The sequence below is a fragment of the Amblyomma americanum genome, chromosome 10, assembly GCF_052857255.1.
Source record: "Amblyomma americanum isolate KBUSLIRL-KWMA chromosome 10, ASM5285725v1, whole genome shotgun sequence".
NCBI classification, from domain to species: domain Eukaryota; kingdom Metazoa; phylum Arthropoda; class Arachnida; order Ixodida; family Ixodidae; genus Amblyomma; species Amblyomma americanum.
The window spans coordinates 25102789-25125876 of record NC_135506.1 but is presented as its reverse complement, the minus strand read 5'-3'; the positions used below and the strand labels follow the sequence as shown (position 1 = coordinate 25125876).

Genomic DNA, 23088 nt, shown 5'->3' with positions numbered 1-23088 from the left:
ATGCCATTTGGCTGCTGAGCTCAGTGGCACTGATTCTAAATCCTGGTCAATGCAGCAGCACTTTGATAGAGGCGAAATGCAAAAACAGCCTTGTGTTGTGCAATGTCAGCACGCATTGAGGAACACCAGGCGGACGAAGTAATTCTGGGCTGTTCCCTTCGGTGTCATGCCACTTAAGAACATTGAACTCTGCACATGCCAACTGCGGGTTAGGACAGCTCTGCATACAATGAATCTGGTCGTCCTTGTGGGGGGAACAGTGTGTGGTTGTGGTTTAGTAAACGTGTACACTTAAAATGTTTTTTCAAGAACCACATTGGGTGTGTTCTCTGGATGTGTTCTCTGCAGATATGGAGGAAGGGGAAGGCCAGGACCTAGCCACCACAGTACTGACCTGTGAGGGGGACCTGCGCGACCCCGGATTCCCGGGGCGTCTCCAGAGCCTCGTGCTGCGCCTCAGGGAGCTCATCTCCGATGGTGAGTGACAAAGGCCTGGTTGGTCTGGCCCATGATTGACTTGTGTCGTCATTTTTGAAGGATTTTTTTGTTTGTTTGTTTATGTGGGGTTTAAAGTCCCAAAGCGACTCAGGTTATGAGGGATGCCATAGTGAAGGGCTCCGGAAATTTCAACCACCTGGGGGTCTTTAACGGGCACTGACATCGCACAGTACAGGGGCCTCTAAAATTTCGCTTCCATTGAAATTCGACCGCCGAGGTCGGAATCGAACGCGTGTCTTTCGGGCCAGCAGCCGAGCACCATAACCACTGAGCCACCGCGGCGGCTCTTTGAAGGATTTTGTCGCGTCAAAGAGTGCTAGTTTCTTATAAAAGATGTATGCATGAGGAACTATAGTAAATGCTTGATAAGTTAGGTTATATGTTTGTGAATGTGATTGTTTTTCGGAGTTGATGTAAATGTCCAGCTTTAATGTCATTTCACATCACAGTGGTAGCGCATGCAAGCCAGTCAAAAATTTTACCGAATTTTAAGCTGTGCTCGTAACTACTGAATCTCGTCAATGTTGTCCAGCAGTAATATTAAAGACTTGCGAAAACTTCCTCTGTTCTTTGTTTACAAGTAAAAAAAACTAGCTATAAATTTGCATATCGGCACACATGCCGAGAGTGCCAGTTACAAGTCGCTGTAAAAAAGGGCATCATTGATAATGAAAATGTAGTGCAGGTGGCTCATATCACTGCATGTTATGATTGAAACATTTACTACTACTTGATAGGAGGTTGTCTTTAACGAACTTTCATGCTTTCCTGCCGCGGAATAGGGACGAGAGTAGGGATTTCGTGGGCAAATGAGTTGTGGCGAACTAAGTAGGTTTCGAATCGCAGTGTGGTTAATGCTATTAAATGCATGGGACTGTGTGAACGGCATTAAAACTCGGGGCATTGAGCACTTAATGGCATGAAATTTGCCCATGTGGCATAGATATTAGTTCTGTGGCTAAGTGCTGTATGCTATAACAATTTTTGTACCTTTAAATGGGGAAATTTTTCAGATTAAGCTTCGTTAACAAGACTTTAGCAGCACACACTAGTCTAGCTAGGGCTTGTGCTTTTTAGCATAGAAAATAATGAGATGGTTGCTTGACACAAGATTTGGTGTTGTCTTGCTATCTTGTGACACACTTCATCACATTCTGCATTATATGCACTTGAGCACACACATATATGGAAACCGCGACCACCTATGAGTGGTTCGTCTCATTTATTTGAACGCCTTTATTTTCGGTACCATATACAGTATTTGATGCGCATACTGCCAAGCATGCCATTTTCTGACATTGTCACTGTCGCCTGTAGTCTAAGGCTCCTGTTCACGCACAGGTGCAGGTATATTGGGACATTCCTGTCAGAAATGATTGCGCAACTGTCAGTGGTGTGGGAAAAGCCACATTAATACCCGTCACACGGCCAGTTACAATGGCGACCGAGTCGAGGGTCTTCGAAATTCTCAATCGTCATCGAACTCGAAGGAGTTGTGTCGCTTCTACACGGCAAATCTCAATGGCCATTGAAATGGTTCTCGTGTCTTAGGCCAAGCTTGTGTGGTGCCACAATTGCTACTTTGGATTTTGCAAAAATAACAAAAATATTTGATAAATGTATACTAAATGCTGAAATACATGCATACGAGCATGTCGTTTAAAACCCTTTTAATTGCACGTACGCAACGGACAGATGCAGACACTGCTGTAGCCACTCGAATACAAGATGAGCCAAAACCAAGCCAGTCCAACTGCGTCGGAACGCTGTTTCGTCAGGCTTAACTCCTGGGAAATCGCCTTGATATAAAACAAAAGCTAAAAATCGAAGGCGAATACAACAGTTTGGAACACGAGATTGCTTTGAGGGATTAGCGACGAAGCTATTATCGCTGTGAAGCGGGCGGGCAGGGCGCTGCCATGTTGTCACCGCTAAGTACGCAAGGAGCGCAAAAACCGCAACGCAAAATTAATGCGCTTAATGTACTTAAAACCACTCTGATACAGTTTTAAAATTATTGTACAGACTGCTTGCATGAAGGTTTAGGCGAATAATGTTTGTTCATGCTTTTGTACCGTGAATGTATTATGTACGAAAGTGTGCTTGGCGCCACTCGAAGCAACGCTTGCAACCTTGGGCAGCACTTGAAGGCCCTCGAAATCACAATGGCGTTCTGCGCTGCTCCGTTGACTCGATTGCCATTGAAACTGCCCGTGTAGCAGCGCTCGATTGCCTTTGAGTCAATAGACTATCGGTTTGAGGGATATTGAAATGGCTGTGTAACAGGGGTATAACATTAGGTGACCTCCTAGCCAGTTGTATAGCTGCAAAGATGGTGTGCAGGTTGTGTTTGTGATACGCACGTTCTTGCGGAATTGAAACATAGCCTTGACTAGATGGTTAAAACAAAAACACCATCTTGCTCTTTCAGCTATTTCTTTAACTCTTCTTGTTTTCAGCAACCCGGTGTTTAGGTATCCCTTAGGCGTTCCAGTACAGGCGAAATGTGAAAGGCACCTATGCACTGTTCAATGTCAATACATATTAAATAGCCTCAGGTACTTGAAATTCGGAGCCCTCCACTACAGCGCCCTTCTCTTTCCCTTCTCTCTCTCTCTTTCCTTCATCCCTTCCCCCTTGGCATGGTTAAGGCATCCACTGAAATAGTTAACTGCATCTTTCCTTTCCTTACAAGAAATCTTCCATTTTTTTTTCCCCTTTCAGTATGAGTGAAGGCACAACCTGGCATAAAAGTATTGCACTGACAAAAGGATAGGCTCTGGAGGTGACAACTGGTAGCTGTGAACAGATTAATCCAAGAAATATGGGCCATTTAATTTTCCAATTTTATTTTATGTCTATTTGTTGTGTTGCTTCATTAACATTAGGGCTTTTAAGCAGTTGCAGTTTAATTTGCGGTTTAGGAATTGTTTAATTTGTACTTCGTATCAGAAGAGACATGCACAGTTGCATTTGTTCCCTGTCATTTGGCCAGGAAATGTCAGGAGCAGCTTTGAAGATGAGAAGCTTCTTTGTGGGCCTTACCTAGTAGTGATAGTAATCTTCTTTGCGGGCCTTACCTTGTAGTGATAGTAATTTTTATGTTAGCATTCGAGATAGCCCAACAACCAAAAAGGTTCCTGGAGCACCCCTGGCAGAGATTCAGTGAGGTAGATGATCTGATACCTCAGGTTGACATTTATGAAAGGAAGTCTGGTTGAGGTATTATCTCCAGGCTTCTTTGTGCCTTGTGTGAACAGTAACCAGCATTTATTATAAAGATGCCTCCTTTGTATGTGGCATGATCTGTAAGTTATCGCTGGTGCTGTTAGGCAGTTTTCCCTGAAATCTTGGCGACTTCATTGTAGTGATGCAACATATCGGGTGTCTAAGACCTATTCTTTCCACCAACTTGATACACATGCGTGATGCCTCATTGGTTATCTAAATGCATTTTGCCGTCACAAAAATTAACCACAGCGGTGGCCAAGTGGTTGAGCATCCGCCTCGCATGCGGGAGGTGCGGGGTTCGATCCCCAGTGCCGCCGGGTACCCACCAGTGATAGAATGGGTAAAAGCCTTCCCCTGGTCTGGTGCTCGGCTTCTTTAGGGTGAAATGCTTGGGAAATGGGTCTTTGACCCCACCTTGAGAAATGAAAAATACCTTGTGTCATGGCGCTCTTTGGCCGTAGATGCCCTTGCGCCATAAAAATCCATAATCGTTATCATCACAAAAATTTCATTTTCAATAACTAGTGATTGGGTGAGAAAATTGTGTTGTCAGTAAGTTAAATATTAGCAGCGTGTATGGGTGTGTGCATTTCAAGTTTTTTTTTTCCTCCTTTGCAAGTATCCTGAACGATTCTGTAATAAAAAGAATATACATATTTATTTTCTCTTGGCAAGAAATTTTGATCATAAATGCTTAGTAAATTCGAAAATATGACAGATACTGGGTCATTAGAGAGCACGGTTTCTACAGAGAAGAGAAATATACGATAACCGAGATGAAAATTAAGTCTGGCAACCTTTGTTCGCATTGGTGGTTGTTTTCGGTCGGGTGTAAAGTGTTTCCAGTATATATTTCAGGCAGAGAGTTCGAACACCAGCTCAACTCCCTTCATTTCCTCTTCTGAAGATAATTTTCTTTGTTGCGCAAGGTGGGGATGCTGAGTACTTTTTGAAATGTCTGAACACTGGTTTAAACTTCTCTGCGGCTGTTGGTGTTCAGGCCTCTTTGACCTTCCTTGCAACTGGAAAGCTAGTGTGTGCTTAGGAGGCAGGAAAATTGCGCAGGAAAGGCATTTACTGCTGCGTGCTGCTAGAAACGACCTGATCTTGTGCTAGTTCCTTCGACGTTTTCTTGTAGCCCAGTTGTGCTTTCTTTAATTGGAAGCTTATTGAGGCCATAACAGACACCCTCTCTTGTTTAGTGTTGTGTTGCGGTGTTCAACTCGCGGTTGAGCATTTGAGGTTTCGAACTTGCTTGGCACTTGAGGTTCAGTCTTAACGGGACACGGAGGACAGCTCCATCCAATTGTTGTTCTCTGTAAGAATTGATCCTCCGGCCCTTTCTTGCTATGCTGACGTTTGTTCGGCAGCAGGTGACGGATTAACCACTGAGAAAGTTGTGCTTGAAAACCTTTCCGTCATTTGATTCAAACTTGTGAGGTCTTTACCGAATAAGGCGGATTGCCTTCGCTTTGAAGTGAATGGAGTTTTGTAATGTAGCCTCTGGGATCCGCTTGCAAAAACAGGTGTCGACGCACACAGTTTACTTACGAAATTAGCCAGTGGTGGCGACACCCGTGTTTCGTTTTTTTTTTTTTCAGCTCTCAGGTTAATTTATTGAATAAACGGACGTATGAAATAAATAAAAATTATTGATACAGGTGGCAGTCCCAAAGTAAAAACTGTCTGAGGGGCCCCCTGTTATTTTTTTTCTAGCTTATAAAAACTCTGCTTTTGGTCAGAGTGGCCTATTTATGATTAAAACGCGGTGTCCTGTTAGTCCAGACCAGCTTCTGTTTGCCTTAGTTTTCCTTCAAAGGTAAAAAAAAAAAGATCGCATGTCGGAGCTACACTCTGGCTATAAGGCAAACCATAAAAGATGGTTTAAAACCACCTTTGGCCATTTAGCATGCGCTTAAATCTTGGTATATGAATGCTTTTGCATTCCATCTTGCATCATAATGTGATTTTAAGAGGTGGGAAGCAAACTTGCAAGCTCGTGTGCAGAACAGAATGGCATACCTTGAAAGCAGGCTTATGTAACAAGTAACAGACAAGACTACATGGGACATAGTAGTGGAGGGCTCTGCACGATATTTAGACCACCCGGGGTTTTTTTAAGGGCCCCGCAAGAGGGTGTTTGAGCTTGGATTTAAAATGCTTGCACTAGTAGAGTACAGGCCACCAAGCATTCATGCGGCATGCGAGACCTCAAAAGTTAACGGGAAATTTTCTATAGATTTTTAAAAATTCCTGCTTTCGCACCTCGCGGCGACGCGCAGTGCCGGGCTTTGAGCAAAACCTGTCATACGACATCATGCCGTGCTAGTAGCGTCAGCAGCCAGGGGTTATCATTGGTTCACGGCGCCAAATTCTGCCAGACATCACGCGGCTACCATGGCTGTGGCCACTCCATGCGCGTCGGCAGCCGGTGGAGGTAGGGGAGGAGCCGGGTGGATTGGGCCGGCTGAGGAGCATCTATGTTCTGGCATGCGAAAATTTACGAGAGGAGAGGGAAAGGCACGAAGATTCAGAAGTTCAAATCTTGACTGCATATAACTCATCTTCCACAAGACGCATTAAAAAAATTTCTTGCTATTTGTGAAGCTGCATCCTTTAACATCCCAGACATACCGCAACTTTACTGAGAGCCCCTTTCTAAGGCCCTTCAACGTGCGCTGACATCGCCCAGTGTGTGGGCATTTTCGCACTTTGCCTTCGTTGAAATGTGGTCACCATGGCCAGTCTTTGATCTCGTGACCTTGTGACCAGCAGCCAAATGTGAAAGCCGCTGAGCCACCACGGGGGCTATAATGGAATGAAATGGTCATATCATTAATCATGAAGGATGTTGCCATGCCTGGCTTTGTAGAAATCCCAAAGTGGAATATGACTGAAATAATGTGTTGGAACCATCTGTTTATGAGATTAGGATGCCAAGTTCTTGACAGTTGAGGCATCTTGGGTACCACTTTGGTATCTGTGTCAGTACAATCTTTTTGACGTCATCCAGGTAGCCAGCTCTTGGAACACTTGGAACTATCTCTGGTGTCACACTGATTCCAGTTTCAGTACTGTCTTTATTACCCTTCTTGGAACCTTGCTTACCGACTGAGTAACGAATGTTGAATGGAACTTTTCGTTGACGCTTTAGGTAACAAGGTTGCCAAGAACGAGTTGGTCACCTTCCTTGGCTTGTGCTGTCAGCATCTTCAACCCCTGCAGTTTGGATCAGCTGCGGTTCTTGGCAGTTCCTCTTCTGTTTAGGGGGGGGGGGGGGGGGGGGGGGGTATTGTCAAAAGCATGGGGTTGGCTGAAATCTGAAAGGGTCTGCCGTGGTCAGTGTGCTTTCACAACAGTGTCCCGAGATCTCTTGCGCCGAGGTTGCTGTTTGCTTTGCCACCTGTCAGTGGCAGTGTTGCTGACAGTGAACCTCTGGTGTTGGATGCAGAGGAGCAGCCGTTGTGGGTGAAGAAGGTGGAGCCGTGGAACAGCGTGCGGGTGACGTTCACACTCCCCCGTGATGCGGCGCTGCGGCTACGGCAGCTGGCCCAGCGTGGTGACCGGGCGCTCCGCGATCTCGGCATTCTCTCGGTCCAGGTCGAGGGAGACCAGGTGGGTTTGTGTGTTGGGCCCCGAGCGGTCTTTGGTACCTGACATCTCTGAACGTTTTTTTTTTTTCGACGGAGCTGTCCTAATTCCCTTGTTTTGCTGGCAGATTCATCATCTGCCACATTTGTTTCTTCTAGCACTGCACACTGGTGCAAGTACTCGTTCAGGAGTGGCGCAACAATGCAGGTGCAGTGTTTGGATAAAAAGCAAGGGCCATAATAGGTGCTGCTGAACAACTGAAGTTAATTATAGTCATTATCAAAGTCACCCTCGAGCGAGCAGGTTAGGAACTGAATGGCAGGTGTGCAATTAGCTTGTCACTGTTAACTGACAAACCTGTCAAAATGATTTAAACCATCCCGAGGCACACCGCTTTAGCTAAATATAAATAGGAGGGGCAGGGCAGCAGCAGCAGCAGCACCACCACCACCACCACCACCACCACCACCACCACCACCACCACCACCACCACCACCACCACCACCACCACCACCACCACCATCTGACGAACAAGATCCTGGTCATCATCAGTAAACTGGTCTTGCTGCAGTTTACAGCACTGAGTGGCTATTGCAGAGCACTCTGTCAGCTCCTTAGCAAAGAACTGTCTGGCTGAAAGGGTGCTCTGTTTCTTTGTATAGAGTGGCACTCTCTTCACATTTATGAGAGCGAATAAAGGGTGAATATGCTAATATGTTTCGTGCAAAAAAAAGCAAAAAAAAACTGGTAGAATGCTGGCAGGAGTGACATGGCCTCTGACACGAGGTAGTGGTAATACTGCATCATGGCCTCCACAGAAACTTGCACTCAAGCATGATGCAGCAATAGCAGTCATGTCTATCGTAGGGGATACCTATGGCTCGTGTTAGAAACTGGAGCTCAAGTTGTAACTGCAACTGCGAGACTCTCTGCACTTTCTGAAATGTTAAGTGTACAATTTCTGAGGCCTCCCTCTTTTAGAGCACATAGGTGCACAATTTCTGGGGCCTCCCTATTTTAGTTGCTGTTTACAGTTTCTTTAAACGTTGAGTGGAACAGTTGGAAGACTGCAAGGAAGAGCAAAGTGAAACCAACTCTATGTTCTGTAGAGGTGCACACATCGACTGGCTAAACTAACGACAGCAAGCAGTTAACCATTCTGTTCAAAGTGACCAGAAGCAGTCTTGACGTTTTTGTTCTGTAAGAATAATGCAGGTGTCGGCCGAAAAGCAATGTTTCCAACATAGCACATGCGGGGTTTCCCTTCGGTACCATCTAAAGTGCATGAAGCAGGTATCAGCTAACAGACATTTGCAGCACAGCAAATGAAGGGTTGTCCAAAGAGAACATTCAAACTAAGGTTACAATATTTGCAACTTTAAATTAATTTAAATGCAACTAAAAAGCTGCATGGTTATGTAAATTATTGCAGCAGAAAGGAAAACCCACAGTTGCGTTTTATAATAAATGTGAACACAGAAGAGCTCCCGATGTTGCCATTTAAAGGCCAGCATGGCCACGCATAGCTTGGTGGGGTGCTACACGGGATAAGTTCTGACACGCTCGTTTCTTTTTGGGTGCAGATCATCAGCCTCACCCTCGCTGGCCGCTATGGAGAACCGCCGAAGGAGATCATCATCCAGAAGGCAGCTGAAGAGGGCGAGCAGGAGTCTCCGGCCTCTCCGCACGTGTCTGGGGTGCCGGCCTCTGCGGCTCACGCCAGCACTGCGCCCAGCCGTGCGGGCAGCACCTCCACCGTGCCCGCAGAGCCCAACTCCATCCCGAGGAGCCCCGCCTTCGCAGCGGCCACTTCAACCGGTGGCGGCAGTGCCTTTCGTTCTCCCAACGTAGTCGCCCCGCCACCCCGGGAGCCGCTGCCCTTCCTCTCGAGCGGCTCATCGCGGCTTGTGCGCCCCAGCACTAAGACCCGGCCTCCATTCCCCTTTGCGAGCATGACTCACTCGATGAAGCAGAACAGTGCTGCGGCAGCTGCTACGACCACAAGCGGCAGCAGGTTTCCATTCTCACCGTCTCCTCCACTGGCTGCCGCACTCGGGGCTGCTCAGCGCCTGGGCGGCAGCACCTCCCGCGGCAACGTGGCACTCTCTAGTCCGCTGCTGGTGAACCTCCTCCAGAGCGAGACTGGCTCCGGACCGCAGAAGCTGATGATGCCGCCGCCCCTGGACACTGGCCAGTCAACGAAGCGGAAGAGAAGGCCGCCCAAGGGGAACAGGGGTAAAGAAGGAGCGTCCCCTCCCAACTCTCCATCGCCCCCACCCCCAACAAGCCCGAGCTGCGATGCTGCCAGTGTCCTTGGCGGCCGTGGCTTTCCCCTGTCCTCCCACCACATTCCTCTGTCGCCACCCCGCACGCCTCAGCCGACGTCTACGGTCTCCGTGGCCCCTCCCTCACCCCCACCAGCCACTGCGGCCGAAAGCCGCGCCACCACGCACCTCATCAACCCTTTTACCGGCCACTTGGAGCCCATGCCTTCCGACGAAGAGGATGACGAACCAGTTGTTCGAGATCTCGAGACATCTGAGTCGTCGGAGAACGGGGGCCACTCTGAGCGCAGCCTGTCGGACGGCGGCAGCGGTAAGGATCCTGGCAACCCGTCCTCCGACACGGATTCAGGCATCGGCAAGTCATCATCGTCGCAATCCTCCAACGACCCTGAGCCGCCTCCTCGCGATGAGGTGCCTCGCGTCTCCTTGCCGCCCACTGAGGGTGAGCTCAAGCTGCGGTTGAAGCTCGATTCAAAGAGGAGCATCAAGCCGGACGTGGAAGCATCACCGCCGCCTTCACCTCAGGGCGAACCCCCTCGTGTTCCGCCATTACACATATCCTTGCGGGGCCCAAACGTGGCAGTAGTGGTGAGCCCGCGGAAGCCAGATGCCCCCAAGAAGCGCTCCCCACGTTCCCCGCGGTCTAGCAATGCAGAAGGCAGCGATGCTCGCAGGGGCTGCCGCAGCGCCAGGGCCCGCGGAGGAGACAAGGCGGCCGAGCGGATGCGGGAACTGAGCCTGTTGTCGGGCGGTGGCATCGTCCGGGTGCCTGTGTCCATGTCGCCGACGGTGGTTTTGACACCGCTACAGCTGCAGCACCCACTGGGCACCCGACGAACCCTGCCCTCGCCCTCTTCCTCATCTTCGTCCTCTTCGCCCTCCTCTTCGTCGCCCTCGTCTGCCTCCTCATGTGCACAGAGTACAAAACCTGCCTGGTCTGCCAACACCACCTCACTGGGGCCAGAGGCCGACTCTTCCGTCAGCGGTGAGTGCCTGCCGCAAGCCTGCCTCAATGCCTGCTCTCAGAGTGGCAGGTGTAGTGCCACTGTAACACAGTGTACTGTCACTGTCACTCAGTGTAGTGCCAGTGCAGGTGGAGGTGTAGTGCCGCTATTGCCTCGGCAGGTACCACTTCGGGCATTGCGGTGAAATTCAGCAAGAAAAGGTGTCTTTCAAAACTGACAATGATGACAGTTATAGTGACATAAGTGCTGTGTTTTCTGTACATAGTCGGCATTTTGAAGAGAAAAAGAGTGCCAAACCTTGCACCAAGCAAGCATTACTTTGGCAGCCACAGCGCACAAATCAAAAGATACTGGCACGTGGCATTGATGTCAGTGACAGAAGGTAAAGCAAATGCAAGTTTCTGAACAGTGTACTTATTTTTTTTTCTTACTGAAGTGCTCTTAGGAACTTTTTTTTTTGCCTATAAGAGACCATTTTCTACTAGTCAGTACACATGAAGCACATCCGGTACTTGGACAGGCAGTATTATAGAAATATTTGACGTCTGCCGTGTTTATTGCAAACTTTTTAATGCTTTTTAGCTAAAGAGTAAAATTCATAGTACGTTTAAAAAAATAGAAGCATTGTTATTTACGAAAATTTCTATTTCTCCTCTCGGTGCGCTGGTAATTGAGCCTGCACATGTAGATATTGTGGTGCATCATGTAATACCCCGGTCAAACACACAAGTTAAGTGCTCATACAGGGAGTGTCACTTGCTCTAAGTGGAGTGTCACTTGCAGAAGATGTACTCTGGTTAGTGTGGTCAGAGTGCGTTCACAGAACAGACTTCACTGGCTGTGTGTGCAGCCTTGCCAGCAGCGATTCCAAACGCACAAAAATGTAATGTATAAGTAAAGCACTCACAAGTTTAATTGACTTGTTGTAAAGCTGTTTTTTAAAATTTTTTGTTATGACATGCGAAACAACGCAATAAAGAAATGAGATCAGATGCAGCTTCTCTTTATGCTGCCATGTTATTTGTTGTCAGAATTCTGGATGGGCTAAGTCGTCTCCTTGGCTGGTCTTGCCTCTCAGTACCTTAATATAAAAACATCTATTCGTTTCATCTACTACTTCAAAACTCTCACTTGTTGTCTGTCGCCATTTTTGTTACTGTGAGTGACACTGCTTGCCCGTTAAGTGCCACATTACCTAAAGTGTCTTTCAAGGGTCTGAAGCGCACTCCCTTAGTGCACATAACTTGCACGCTTGACAAGGGTACGAGCTATCCCGCTGAAGTAAGTTATCTCACTTAAGTGCACTTCGTAGCTAGTGTCACCGTAAAGTTCCATGCCACTTTTTGCAAAAATGACACCAAGCTGGCTGTTGGCCTTGTGCAAAACAACCACTTTAGCACTGTGTTTGAGACAGACGAGGTATCGGTAGTACATTTGAACCCCGCTACAATGAAATTCAGGGAACCCGTGAAAAATTTCGTTGATGAAACTTGGTTGTTACGAAACCAGACCAGAACATTAATCATGAAACCAGACCAGAAAGTTGACAGATTGTATTGCTCATAAACAACCTTTCTTTCCAAAAATCAGTCAACTTTGGTCTTTTGCCATTTTTAATTTGCACGATTTTCGTGTACTCTTGAAATCTCGAAAAATGGCCACATTCGCATAATAAAGCACCTGCTACACCTGGCCGTCAGAATTATTTTTTTTCCTTACGCATTATAAAAGCGCTTAAATTATCAACATGCAAAATTTTACTCCAAGACCGTGCTGCCTTGAGGCGTATTGGCATTGTCGAGATGCGTGTGTGCACTCGCGTCAATGTGCATTAAATAGGGGTCACGTGCTCCCTGAAATGATGCTTTGGACGACAGGGCAGAAACTCGATTGCTCCGATTCTTTGAAGACGTTTTGGGATATGCGGTATGAACTTAATGGCTGTTTGTTGTTTTATTGAGACCGCGATAACTTTACCATTTTGCCATTTAAAGGAGTATAGACACCAAATTTGGGTTGCTTGTTTTCTTTGTAGGGAAATAATATACAACGCATTTTCTGCCCATGCTGTTTCCGTTCCAGTTTCAGCAGCTTTGTGACATCAAAGTTTAGTGCAGTTCAAGTGAGGCGTGAAAATAGTGATATAATTGCAGTTTCTTCATTTGTTGTCGTTCTGGTCGGCTGGCTTTAGCGTTGCAGTGACATAAAATGGTGAAGCTGTGGCGGCTCAATGGTTATGGTGCTCGGCTGCCGACGCGAAAGACGTGGGTTTGATCGGGGCCGCGGCTGTTGGATTTCGATGGAGCTGAAATGCTAGAGGCTCGTGTACTGTGCGGTGTCAGTGTACGTCATTGCATGTTAGTTAAGGAACCCCTAGGTGGTTGAAATTATCTGGAGCCCTCCACTACGGTGTTCCTCATAGCCTGAGTCGCTTTAATGTTAATCCCCATTACCCATTTCTTTCGTGCCTCACACGACCTACTTCACAGCCATTGTTTGGCCGTTGAAACTGAAATAACATGAGAAAAAATTCAGTTATAAATTATGTAGCGATAATATCGTTCATGTCTTTCACATTACTGCAAAGAAGAAGCATACAGCCAAAATTTGATGACCATACTCCTTTAAGTGAGCAGTGCCTGTGTCGGCATTTGCTCCAAAAAGAAAATAAAAAAAACTCGTGATGCTTGCTTGTGGCACGAAAGCACTTGCCTCTTGGTTACTTGCCACTTGCTCGGAGTCGCTAGGCTTAATGTGCTTTGCTCTGAAACTGCAGTGAAAGTGCTTTGTAGCAAGCCATCTCTTGTCATGAAAGTCTGGCATTCTCACCTGTAACCTCTTATACAGTAATTTAACATTGAAATGAAAGTGCATCTGGTTTCTGCCTTCGTCAGCGAGACAAGGGAAAAGGGGGGCCAACAGAAAGCTGCCTTGCACTGGCAGCATTGAATCGCACGTGCGAGAGTCCGAGCCATCAGCAAAACCGTCACAGGCAATCGTGCACCAGATCACATCCTTATGTTCAGAGGTGTGAGCATCAGTTCCGATCCTGTAGTGAATATCAGTGGCATCGTTAAAAGTGTGAGCTGACTTTGGCGACCGTTTTCAGTGAAACCGAACGAGATACAGAGCTATATATAGACGCATGAAAAAAAATTAAAAAATTGGTGCCTTACTCGCAAAAACCTCGCAGCAGCAGAACTTCGCTTTGAAAATTGTTTGTGGTGGGATGAAATAATTGCATTGCCTTGTATGGTTTGCTGACACGGAATCGGGAATACTTAGTTGTGGCGAAAATTTTGTTGTAGCTGGGTTGGACTGTATCCTCTCCACTGTCATTTCTGCTGATAAATTCTACCAATCACTGTGTGCACTGTCATTGATTGTAAAAGGCCTGCAGACCTGCGGCCCCCTATATGTTGGAAGTTCCAAAAAGAGGTATTGCAAAGAATGAATTGAAAATCAGTCTTCAGTTGGGAGTTCTGTGGTTTCGCTGGTGCCATCGATTCTTCGTTGCTGAATGGCTGTTCAGGTTCAGTTGTCCATTTACACAAGAGCTCTGCCATCAGAAATGACATCACTCCTTTGAAGTGCTGCAGCTTGGAAGCCGTTTTGAGGACAAGGAAGTAAAATATTTTTATGCTTGTCATATTGGGGGTAAGCAGCATAGTTAGTCGTTCCTTTACTTGATTTCCCCCCCCCTCACTGGCACGTATGGCATTCATCAAGAAGCACATTAAAAAGCAGCTGACCCTGTTAGAATTAAGAATGTTGTTAGGGCTTTATGTCTCCCAAGAAGATATGGGATGAGTGGTTTTCATCCCAGCATGCACATATTTGACAGTCGGCATTGTATGCCTTGCTGCTTGCTGTCAGCTGGGCTAGCTGTCTCTGCTCTTAGATCTGTTTGGTCAACCATCTGAATATTGGTGTAACCTCATCCACATCATCCTTCAACCTAATTTGCTAGATAGATGATACCTGCACTTCTTCACATTGAGTGACCCACTTAAGGGGGGAGTTGGTCTTGAAGAACATCTTTTGTGCGCTAGCACTTGTAGTGGCCATTCCCCGCATTTAGCCATTGTCTTTGAAGTCTGCTACTGGCAGGTGGAAATCTACCTACTGGGTTGTGGGCAACGTGCTTAGGTGCACACACACACACATATATATGGTGACCTAGGTGGCGATTGAGCCACCCCTTTTTTCGCTCACACACAATATTAGCGCATATATTTGCATTTGTCTGAACTACGCTAATCGGCTGCCATTTTTTTAGTCCGAAAGCACCATTAGCCTCCTGCCCTGCAAAGTCCGCCTGTTTGCATGAAGCCTCTGAGAGTCGGGAAAGGAAAGGCGCATATGAGGTCCCTCTGGGTCAGTGGACACCTCAATCGCGCTTTGAGCCATGTGGGGGTAGTGACAGAGAAATGTGCGCTGCATGCGTTGGCATTGACAATGTTGTGGCAGAGACGTGCCACTGGAGCAATAGGCTGTCAACATTCATTGAGTTCATCGACGTTGACAGTGTTGTAGACTTCGGTGATATTGAAGAAGGGAAAGGCGCATAGAGGGGGTGGGGAGGGGGGGGGGGGGGGGGGGGGGGGGCTCCCTGATTCAGTGGACACCTCATTTGTGCTTTGAGGTACGTGGCACTGGTGTCCACCTTTTAAAAATCATACTTTTGCACAATATTCTATGATTAGCAGTGCTAAACTGCCAGCTAGTTTTTGTAGCGATAGCTACATTACAATAGCATTTCGAGTCTTCAGCGTGGCGGCGCTGCCACACTGTCACATGGTTCGTCACGTGGATCGGAGCAGCTGCCGGCGGCGTGGCGCCGTGGCTAATCACGTGGTTCGTCACGTTGTTGGTCACGTGACCAAGTTCCACTCAGCCAGCTGTAGCTATCGCGTCACTCCTGGTTTAACGAGAGCTAAACCATCGCCAATTTTTTATTAATGCAGTCATAGTTATTAAATCTTTAAGAAATGTATATTTTTATGTGCCGATTCTAAATGTAATTTAATTTTATCTAAAACATTTCCTTGAGCATCTACTTATACTCCATTTCATACATCAAGTGCAACGCTGTGAAAGGTACGGAAGTAGTCTGGACGGGAAAATAAAGGGAGGCGTGTTACTCCGCACTTGTTCTGTGCCCGAGCGGTCTGTGACACGAGAAGGTGACAGCGTGTTATCAGCAATAACAGTGCATTTAATCATGATCATGACAAATGTGTCGCATGGTAAGCCTACAGGCAAAGTATTTACCATGTTTCGCTCACCACAAATAACGCACTACTTTTTGGTCATGGATGTAGGCAGCGTAAACAAGAACACTAGCTTTGACAGCGTTGCACATGATTTTTGAAACTGAGTATAGTATACAAATTTTTTTGTGAAGAGCTTTTAAGACATTTTGCCGCAGGAAACTTGCTAAAATGCAAGCCTTGGGTTTCTCTTGACATCAGGAAAGGCAGTGAGGGTAAAATTATCATCCTCCGTATTGAGTTACAGGTATCGAAGCTGCCACTTCAGAAACGGAAATATAGATTTTTCTTCCCGCTGCTGAAGTGTTTCCATTACTGAAGTGGCAACTTCAGAACCCTACAACTCTACTCCTATGATAGGCAGGATGACAATTTTACCTTTATTGTATTCTTTGATGTCAAGAGAAACCAGTGGCATATATTTTAGCAAGTTGCCTGGAGCAAAACTTGTTAAAAACTCTTCACAAAAGCTTTCATAACATTACAGAAGTCCTCAAGAAATTGTTTTGCATAAAATAAAGTGGCATATTTAGAATCAGTACTCAAAAATGCGCGTTTCCTGAAGGTTTCTTAACTGCGACTACATTTATAAAAACTTTTTTTTAAATATCCATCTTCCCCCGTAATGGTGGGTCGTCACTATAGTCTTACAAATCCATTGCAGCGCAGCTTCTTCCACTACCAGCGCTCACGTTTGTGTTTGGGCCACTTTTTTTTTGACAGGCTACTGAGGTCTCTTTGTAGGCAACTATTCCATGTACATCTGTCTTCATGCTTGTGTGGGCCTGGTCTCTGGGATTTGTCGACGCAATCTTCCATCCAAAATTGCAGCAGGGGCTTCTCTTGCATTGCTCGTGCATCTGTCTTAAACTTCCCTTTCTCTCTGCGTGAAAGGAATGAGTGTATGAAAGATAAGAGTTTGGCCACGGCTCTCCTTCTGCCCCGCTATTGTCATGCCGGAGACTGCCGCTGCCGCCACAAGTGCAGTAAGTCGAGGAGCAGTGCAGGCCTGCAGATCACTTCATGCGAAATCATTTGAAGGGAGCCGTTCTTAGAATTGTGACATAAGCCATGGCCTGCGGAAATGCATGTTAGCTGGGTGGGACCTTTGGACAGGATTGAATCAAAGCAAACGAAAGAATAACTGAAATTGAATTGGCTAATGCCTGCTGTAATTAGCAGCACTTGTTGCTACTTTTCAGTAGGATTCACCCTTAGGCTTGCTACGGCCGTCTTCATATGGCACAGGCAGTGCATTCTAAGAGTGATGAGTGACACGTAGCACGAGGGTGGCATCTTTAAGCACGTTGAAAAATATTGCCCCCATGTTTGGGCACACAGTCTAAGAGCAGGGTTTAAGTTTTTTGCTTCAGCATTTTACATAGTCGAACAGCACACAATGTTAGAGGCTTTCGTTTTGTGTGTTCACGGATCCGTGCAGCAAATGGCAGAACTTCCTGACTTGTCCCATGGCCACTGCTCTACTGCTTTAGTTGCTAGATGGAGTTCTTGCTTGCGATGGCTACCATCGCACGCTTTTAATGCTTTACTGTGTGTACAGCTACACCCAGATCCTTTTTTCGAAGCGTGGAAGCCTCAAAAACCTTAATTTCTTTGCGTTCTTGGCATGCAGTTAAGAGCTGAAGCGTAGGATCTGCAGTTTCCTGTGCAACCTGCACAATTGAACCATACCTTCGGACAGCAAGGAAATCATTTTTTTTTTCATTCCGCAAACTTCTATGGGCACCATTGCATGCATTGTAGAGATTTGATTGATGAATATTCAGTATTTTACATACCATTAGCATGTGGACAGGTCGGGCTTCTTTTGGTTAAGAAAAGTTAAGGATTGTAAGTTTAAGTGAAAGTTGCTGTGTGGCTGCACATTTATGTTTTATCTCCATTTTTCTTTTGTGGAATGGTGTTTATACTGTAAGCATTGCAGTTTTAGTTTTTATCAGTTCCATCTGTGCCAGTAATTACTAATCAAGACAAAAATAAAAGCAAATATGTCATCAGCTTTTTTTAATTACTCAGCGTCTTATCGAAGTGCTGGCAAAAAAATGAAAAACGTTGCACAAGAAATAGACTAAGCCACATAGACATGGTGATGACTGACATCTTAATAAATATTGTCTTGCTACATGTTTATATTTGTGGGAGGACAACAAAAATAAAAGTCTAGCACCACAAAACTCTTGCATGACCCACTGCTGCTGCTTGATAAGGATCATCGAATTCTTGCGATAGAAATGGCTCTTACTGGCATGCACGTGAAACCAGGTAGCCTCATGGTCCCATGGTTTATTTTTACTTTCTCCACACAGATACGCTACAACTATTTGTTGAAATTTTCTGTCAATGCTGTGTCTGTGGGCCTCTGCCTTTCCACTTTCCTTGTGTCCTTCAGGCTTTTTTTTTTCTCCGTTGCCTTACTGATGCACTCATAAGTTCATCCTTGTTGCTGACAAACATGCAGGATGATCTCTGTAGCGTCTTGTGTAGGGCGAATTTCTAAAAGCTTTTGGTACCAGATATCCTAAAGCATGTTGCATTCCCACTTTCACAGATGGCTCCAGCCCGCTGCGAGACCGTCAAAATCTACCTCATGCCCTGCGGTCCGCGGACCATGACTCTGGCGCTGCCACTTCTGCAACGACGACAGCGACAACAACCGCAGCAGCACCACTCCAGGTTGGCAATGGTGAGCCTGCTGCGAACAGTGCCTTGGGAGCCCTTGAGTGCCACACGACGCCACACCGAACCGTGCGGCCTGGCAATGTGCCAACACCAGAGACCAACGGTGTGCTGCACACGGATGAGGAAGAGCAGCGGTCACCCAGCCCGTGTCGTGCCTCCCCTTCCCTGGCAAAGACGACCAGTGCAATAGAGAAGAAAAATCCTGGCCTCTCTGGCTGCCTTGAGGGAGGTGGAGGAGGCACCAACCACATTGGCTCAACAAAGGGTGACGATGGGGTCAGCGACCTCCGTGAGGCGGCAGAGCGGCGGTTATCCCCACCCGTGGCACGGATCATCTCACTGGACACGGTCACTGCCAAGAAGAATGCTTTTGGTGGCCCCGTCTTCGAGGTGTCTGAGATGGATGTGCCTGCGGCGCTCAAGATCGGGGGCTTGGTGGGTGGCAACCACCGAATGCCCCTGCTGATACCCACCGGCGGCGGCAGTGGAGCGTCGTTTCGTGGCGATGTGGTGCTTCGCCAGGAGTACGCCGCCGCACACCACTCACCACTCCACCACTTCCACTGCACCACAACCAATTCCGTCCTCAAGCCAGGCATTGTGCGCATGAACCGGCTAAGGTTCGGTACGGGCTTTGCTGCCACCGCAGCGGCGACACAGGCACGGGTGGAGGCAACGGCTAGTGTGGCGGTGAAGACCAATGGCATTGTGTCGTCACCACCGCAGAACGAGTGCGACTCAACGATAGACGCCGAATCGAGCCTAGACTCTGATGACGTCGTCTCAAACGGGCCGTCCTCGACAACGCAAGTGTCGGTTGTTGCGGCATCGAGGTCTGCAAGTGTGACATCACAGACGCTCTCAGCGGCAAGTGCAATTGTGTCCAGGTCGGACGGGTTTTCAGGACTGCCTGTGTCTCGCAGTGCATGCGATTCTTCTGCCACCAACGGCATCGCAGAGTTTGCAGTGGTCGGCAACGAGAACAGTGTGACAACGACAGGGAGGGCGGAAGAGAATGGGAATGGTGTGTCACCAGACTCGCACCATGAACTGCTACCACGGGATCGCTTAGGCCCCAGTGACACAGATGGTGACAGGAGCGGTGATGACGAAGAAGCGAGCTCGGCTCTCTCTGAGAGGGGTGAGAGGACTGTTTTGTTGCATTAATGGTGTTGCCCAGGGCTGAGATCAAAAGGGGTGTGCTTTCCTTTTGGGGACGATGGCGAGGGGTGGTATTAAGGTTTCACTCAGATTATTTTTGCACTTAAATTACCCATGCCTTTGGTTGTTCCTGGAAAGAGTCAGGCGAGCTGATGGCTAAACTAGAACAGAATCAGGCGGAAAGAACTGTGTCATAGCGGTCATCCACTGCTTACAAGCAAACTGAGAGCATGAGGCATGATTAACTGCTATGAGATGACCAATGCATGACAAAATACAACCTTATTGTTTTCACTTTCAACCTGTACATACAATTTTAAATCTATATTAATATTCGCTGTAGTGGATGGTTAAAAAAATTTCTGCGCATGGAAAGGGTTAAATGGCGCAGCTTAAATTTAACACTGGAGCAAGTGACTGGCAAGCTTCTGTAACTTGTTTTCTGTAAAGCAGTATTACAAAGTGACAATCACTGGGTCAGACCTTCTGGTTTTGTCATTTGCTCGTTATACAAGAGTCTTCATCGTCTATGCTATGAATTTTTAATTCTTGCCGAAACCTCCATCAACTGCCTATTGCTCAGCACGCTTTCATGCAGGTCGCTTTCAAATGAGAGAGCAAATTTGTTTTATGCCCTCGAGAAAAGAGACTGCTTGGCTTGCACAAGGTAGCCAACCACTGACAAAATTTTAAAACAAGCACGATTCTATACCCCAGGAGTAGTCGTCCGTAATGTTGCCATATGGGATCAATTTGGGCGCCCCGTTTAGGTTGCGAAAATCACCAATAGCTCCATCTGGTTATGATAAATGCAAGTGTATCAGCTGCTTACAAAACACTGCTCAGAATGTACAACTGCACTAGATAATCCAACAATTCTGCCGTTTCACTGTACTGCTGGCTTCTGCGCTTTAATTCTCGCTCGTGACCAGTTGCAACTAGTACACAACAGCCCTCAGGCTGTAGTACACATCTGAAGGATACTGACCTTTTTCGCCTAAAACCGAATTGCAAAAAATGGATTCGGCGTAGGTTATTTTTTATGTATTTATTTAAACCGAGAACTCCAACCTCTAATGTATGACACCTGTCGGCAGTGTTGGCTAATGTGGTGAGATGCATATCTTGTGGCCGCAGTTTGAAGGTGAAGTTTCCTTGTCTCAAAAGTACCATTTTTACAGGTCTTGCTTTGTGCACAGAGCTTCTGGCATGTTCGTTCAGCCAGTTTTGAAATTGGAAAGAGAGGCAAGGAATTGGTAACAAATGTTTTAAGAATGGACGGCTACTTTAAAATTGTGTAAGTTGCATCTGATGCAACAACCACTTTCAAATTCAGTGTTGAAAAAATGGCCAAAGCACTGTAAACCATATTTGGTTTGCGGATGGGTGCTAGATGTTTTCTCTCTTTTTCTCACTAGTTTAGTGTGAAGTTATTTCACACTGCAGCAGCTGAATTCATCACAACTTTATGACATGAATGTGCATTTTTTTTTTCTGGTTTTCATGCATCTTATGCTTTGCATTTTATTTTTTTGTGTCACATGTCTGGAAAAACTGTAAAAGAAAAGTCTAGTTTGAGCTCTTTCATGGTGTTGTCTCTTATGAGTAAAGAGTTGACGATATGCTACTAACCTTACTCTTACCACAATTACTATTTCCAGTTCTGCAGAAAAGAGTGTGATGGGTTGCCAGGGGTACTTGATGTTCCAGTTATTTTATGTTCGAACACATTATCTGCACAGCAGGACACTGGTGGGTCATGTTACCAAGTCCCGCTACACTGCAGTGCATGCCTAGACCTTTGTGTAGTTCACTAGGGGTATAAATGCATGGAAAGGTCATTTTTCTTTGCCAGCCTCAAGGCTAGGTCTACTGGTATGGCCCACCAGTTACTGACAACACTTAAGAATGCAGAACTATTCTGCTGCCATGTGTGTCATGGGTGCTTAGGGACCTGGTTCAGACTACCACGGTGCTACCATCTTTTAAAAGCACCATTGGGAGCATGTTTGCTCTGGTAGTCAATAGGTGCCACTACTGACATGTACAGAGTGGACTCTCTCTAGTTTGTGATTATTGGTTAGGTTAGTTTGTGGTTAGTTGTCTTTGCAGATTTACTAGAGCCATTAAATGTTCAGGCTTAACCCACTTGTGTTTGGGCTGTGAAAGTTGCGATGACCTGTCAGCCCTTTATTGATAAAGAAACGGTCCAACTGAAAATGGCATAAAGGACACAATCACAGTGCTGATGAAACAATAATAATAAGAAAAACTAACCACCCATTACTACGCTTGTGTAGTACAGCTCTTAGAAGTGACTCAATCATGGGTTTGGCAGGGTTTGGCAGGCTTTGGCGTGCCTTGTTGGTGTAGCAGGTGGCTGACCAGTTGGTTGTGGCTTGCATCGGTTGATGCTTTAGAACTAGCTGTTGAGAATGGCCTGTATCCAAAGAGAATTGTCACAGTAGTCGTGTAAGGAGCTGGAGGGAAAGAGCCCTAACTTTTCCTTGAAGTGGCCTTGCATTTTTGTCAGTTTAGTTTGTAAGGAACATGTAGCACACCACTTGTTGAGTTTTTTTTTTTACGGTAATCAGAAGGTGACGGGTGCTGCTCAAGCACGCTCCAGTCTTGTGGGGCTTAAAAAATGCTTTGATAAGACTTGCAGCTTGCCTCGTGCACACGTGCTCAGGTGAAAGGAAAAAAACAGTCAAAACAAAACTTAAGCCTGGCAGCCGCCTGAGGTACCTGCCTTCTTTTTCCTGCTTCAGCTGCAGTCTGAGAGGGTCTGGAATGGAGTGCATAGTGGCGTAAGCATAGTGGCGTACATGTCACACATGTAGAATGGGCTTTGCCTTCTCGTTTTCTACCAGGGAGCTCCATCTCGCCGCCGAGTGAAGACCACCCCAGCAGCAACATTCCGCCCGACCGGCCATCGTCGGCACCGCCACCCGCCGCCATGCCTTCTCATTCTCCCCCACCTACGTCGTCCACCACCCCGGAACCCTCCACGGTGGCCTCTAGTCAGCCGACGACGACGCCCTCTCGGCCCGAGACAGCGGCACCTTGCTCGTTTTCGGCTCCTGTTGCAAGCTCCTCGTCCTCTTCTTCCTGCGCCATGCCTTCTTCCCCCACAATGTGGGACTCCACGCAACCAGCGGCTGATGTGGCAGCGGCAACGCCAAGAATGCAGCCGTCCACTTCTCAGCCTGCCGGTGGCGCGGCCGATGTGCCTTCGAGCACACAGCAGGTGAGTGGCGTGCTGCTCAACACTGCCTTTGTTTCGGCGAAAACCGGCACAGTGGGAAACAACAGTTACTTGGACGTGACACACACGGTGTGCCAAGCGTCTTGCGGAGTGTCAGCTTCATTTCCCTGTCATTTTTT

General features: G+C 46.9%; 1 protein-coding gene across 1 annotated transcript in view; it reads left to right on the top strand.

Moving 5' to 3' along the window:
- The window catches only part of LOC144108806 (uncharacterized), a 46676-nt gene that overhangs the window by 5906 nt on the left and 17682 nt on the right, over window positions 1-23088 (top strand). The window contains exons 2-6 of the mRNA XM_077641987.1: window positions 349-477; window positions 7181-7344; window positions 8904-10590; window positions 18413-19684; window positions 22575-22951. Of these exons, the coding sequence (XP_077498113.1) occupies window positions 349-477; window positions 7181-7344; window positions 8904-10590; window positions 18413-19684; window positions 22575-22951 (3629 nt within the window). The remainder of the gene's footprint in view (window positions 1-348; window positions 478-7180; window positions 7345-8903; window positions 10591-18412; window positions 19685-22574; window positions 22952-23088) is intronic.